Source organism: Stegastes partitus, unplaced genomic scaffold, assembly GCF_000690725.1.
Source record: "Stegastes partitus isolate 25-593 unplaced genomic scaffold, Stegastes_partitus-1.0.2 Scaffold143, whole genome shotgun sequence".
Lineage (NCBI taxonomy): Eukaryota > Metazoa > Chordata > Actinopteri > Pomacentridae > Stegastes > Stegastes partitus.
In genome coordinates, this window is record NW_007577874.1 from 232,573 (window position 1) to 236,276 (window position 3,704).

Genomic DNA, 3,704 nt, shown 5'->3' on the forward strand with positions numbered 1-3,704 from the left:
TGAAACAACCTCTAAGCTACATAACTGACCAGAAAGAAACATCAAATAACCACAGAAAGGCTCAAAACAACCACAAACTGAAACACAAAGATATGAAACGACAACAGTTTGGTGCGACAGAAAGAAGCTAAAGAATCACAAAGACACACAAACTGGCTACAGAGAGACACAAAACAATCACAGAGAGACACAAAGCGACTCCAGCATGATGCAAAACAACAACATGAACGACTTTAAATCTCTTTAAAATGGCTTGTTTTGTGTGACAGCGCTGAATGAGCCTCACAGAGCTCTCAGGTTTTTATGCTTCGTTTGTCGTTTGTTTCAGCTGCCGTCTCTGTACACGACTCCTGAGTCGGAGGCTCGGTACGTGGAGCCGGAGGCAGGAGCGCTGGAGCAGAGCGTGTCGTCGCTGAGGAAGTGGGCCGAACCGTACACCAGCCAGTGCCAGGTGTGTCCCCTCACAGTCTACCAGTTTCTGTCTTTATACGGTGCTTTAAAGTCTCTTTTTTTAACCGTTCTGCATGTTGGAATTCAGTGTCATTGTCTGTCTGACCTCTGAGCCACAACAACCTCCCGCCTTGTTGAGCAAAGTTCAAACTTCTGTCAGTTGTGAGCTCTTTGGACAACAGAGCTGAAAAGTTCTGACTGAAAAACATCCAAACTTGTCAGATTTAGAGATAAAGTCCACGTATATCCAAACCAGTTGGATTTGAAGTCAAACATTTCACGTTTTTCATAGATGTTCTGGAGAGCAGCTGTCCAGAAACCCAGAGCTCTTCAGTAAAGCCCTAGTTTTTGTTCCTTATCAGGGGTTTTGTTACGACTTCCTGCAGAAAACACAGTGAAAATTACTAGACTGAAGGTTAGGTTAGAGTCACACACAAGAAAAATAAAGCTGCTCTGCTGCATTATTCCTCCATGTAAGACTAGAAGCTGCACACGTCTGCGTTTTGACATGTTTGCTGCTCGTCTGCGGTGTCTGAATTTCTAAAAGATCACCTCTTAGCATCAAATTCAGTTGAGCTTTTGATGCACAGAGATCCTAAAACTGCAGGATTTAACCCGCTGAACCCCAAAAACCCTCAAAAGCACGTTATCGCTTTAAAGAAATGCCAAAATTACGTCATTTATCAGAGCCAGCAAGTGGAAAAACACAATTGGATTTTAAGCTTTCAGCTCTTCTAGAACGTATCGTGTGTGGTTTTGTTTGGAAAGTTTACCAAATCCAAGAATGAAATCGTGATATTTGATTAAAACCAATATAAAAATTCACCAAAAATAAAGCGCTGGCACCAGATTCTTGAAGCAAATACAACAATTGTGGCTCCTCAAAGCATCTGAGAGGCCACAACTGAGTGCTTGGCAGTGTTTCAACAGAACAGATAGGAGCCAGAGAGGAGATTAAACCAAACCGGATCATTACGATGAATGCAGCATGATTAAAATATTACAAACAGAGGAGCAAGTTGCTGCGTGGTGAACCACTAGGAGATGATGTGCAGAGTAGAGTTAAGAACGGAGGTTTTAGACGGTCCACAGCAAAATCTTTCTGGTGTGTAGAGTTGTAGTTTTATCCAGAAGTAACAGAGGTGTTGGTGACACCTGTTTCAGTTTTTCTAAAATAAATAATTTAAAAAAACTTGAACTTTTCATTAATTAGTGATTTATGGCATTTTAACTAAAGTGTGAGGCTTCAAATTGTGGTGAAAAATTATCTCATAGTGAGGAAAAAAAAAACCATCCAGACACTGCTTGGAGTTAAGAAGGTTAACTATCTATCTATCTATCTATCTATCTATCTATCTATCTATCTATCTATCTATCTATCTATCTATCTATCTCTATGAAATCTAACAGCGTTGTGCTTGTGTTCTGCAGCAAACTGGGCAGGCTGCAGTGGACAAAGTTGAGGTGAGTGGCCTGTTAATAAATGTCTTTCTCCCCTTTCGGTTCCTGGGCTTTAATAAAAGGAGGTGCGATTGTTTGATTCATGTTCGAGCGTCTTCACTCTGATGCCTTCAGTTTCTCAGTCGGCACACCAACGTGTCCAAACCATCTGCGACAGAAGAAAGACGACGACGGTGGCTTTAGCTGCTTCCTCCGTTCTTAGAAAATAATGCAGCAGCACTTTTTGTGTGGGTTTGAGAACAGAAGTGCCAACAAAGCAGAATATGTTTTAGATTTTAGGTCCTTCTGTTTGCCTCGATGGCGCCTTTAACACTGTTGTCGGTCTGTCTTGCTTCGTCTTTGTTTTTTTGTAGTTATTACATAATTAAATAAGTAATGCTTCATATTTGTGATGCCAGTTAAGCTCTTTACTGTAGAAAATAGTAAAAATAAAGAAGAAACCCTTTGAGTTAGTGGATTTAACTGACAGTTAAAGAGTCTGACATCAGAAAAACAAGCTTTTTGTGCAGCAAAACTATAAATACAACTCAGTTTTTATGCGGTTTTCACGACTTATTCACCAAAACTACTGCAATACCAGTAACATGATGTGGTGTCAACTTGTCCCAGTGTGCAACAAACAAACGGCGCTACGCAAAAAAGGAAATAAGAGCGTGCAACGTTATTACACATTCTATAAAACATATCTTCCTATTTGTAGATTATTGTGTGAATGAAATGAGTGAGTGAAATTTTATTTAAAAGTTCAGTCGCGTTTAATGTCAGACAGTGAGAGAGAAAAACAGGTTGTGTGTCTTTTTATACGGTGGATGTAAACTTCTGGTTTCAACTGTAAATGCACAGTTTAGCAGCTTTTTGTCAGTTTTTATGCGTTATTTTTTTTTACAGCTTCTTAACTGCAGCAGCTGTGCCACTAATCACACAGCGTTTTGTGCAGAAGGTGATCGGATCTGAGTACTTCCTGCACATCAGATATCCTGACGGGATTCTTGTTGCGTGAGAAATAATAAGCAGTTAGTTAGAAGTCAAATGTTGTCTCACGTGTTTTCTGCAAATAACAGCAGTTTGGAGGTTTTATGTGAAGCTCTACAAACTACAAACAGCAGGACGGAACCCGAGTTCACCCAAAAGCCAAATATTTACTAGTGCACGGGTTAGTTCAGACACATGACCTCTGGGTTACTGGACGATTCAGGTGAAGTCCTTCTCAGGTTTTATTGCTCATGATGTAATGATTTAGTTTGTGGACACTGATGAGGAAGTGCAGCTGTGTTGTAGAGGGAAGACAAGCTGCTCTGTGTGCAGCGTCATGGAAGAAGTTCTGATCTTGTTTGTGTTTGAAAAAGGTTTCATCACTGCGGCTGTGTTTTCGCACCTCGTGAGTCCGTCTGTGCAACACACACCGCTAACCGGGTTAAAGGGTTAGTGGGAGGCATTTCGTACCGAGTGTCATGAGAAATGAGGGCAGTGTGTTTAGAATAACGTCAGCAGTGTTATAAAGGTGGAAACGGACAACGGCAGCTGAGACGTAAGCTCAGAGACAAACCTGGATGTGAGACGTCGGAGGGTGTCGCCCAACATTCGTACACTAAAGTATGAAACACAGCGCTGAGCACAAATCTGAATGCAAACACTGAGCTGGTTCCATCAGCTCCTAACTCACCAGCGCTCACCTCACATCTCAACCTCATGCTGAAGTTATTTTTTGGGAAAAGAAAAGTCCTTGAATCAGTCGGTTTAACCTGAGCTGTACGAGGTGTCAGAAAAGTTCCAGGACTGGTGTCACTAAAGAT

General features: G+C 41.3%; 1 protein-coding gene across 1 annotated transcript in view; it reads left to right on the forward strand.

Annotated features, from left to right (window-relative positions):
• apoob (apolipoprotein O, b) overlaps positions 1–3,704 on the forward strand; it is a 15,177-nt gene that overhangs the window by 2,092 nt on the left and 9,381 nt on the right. The window contains exons 3-4 of the mRNA XM_008279059.1: positions 329–451; positions 1,882–1,914. Coding sequence (XP_008277281.1) covers positions 329–451; positions 1,882–1,914 — 156 coding nt within the window. The remainder of the gene's footprint in view (positions 1–328; positions 452–1,881; positions 1,915–3,704) is intronic.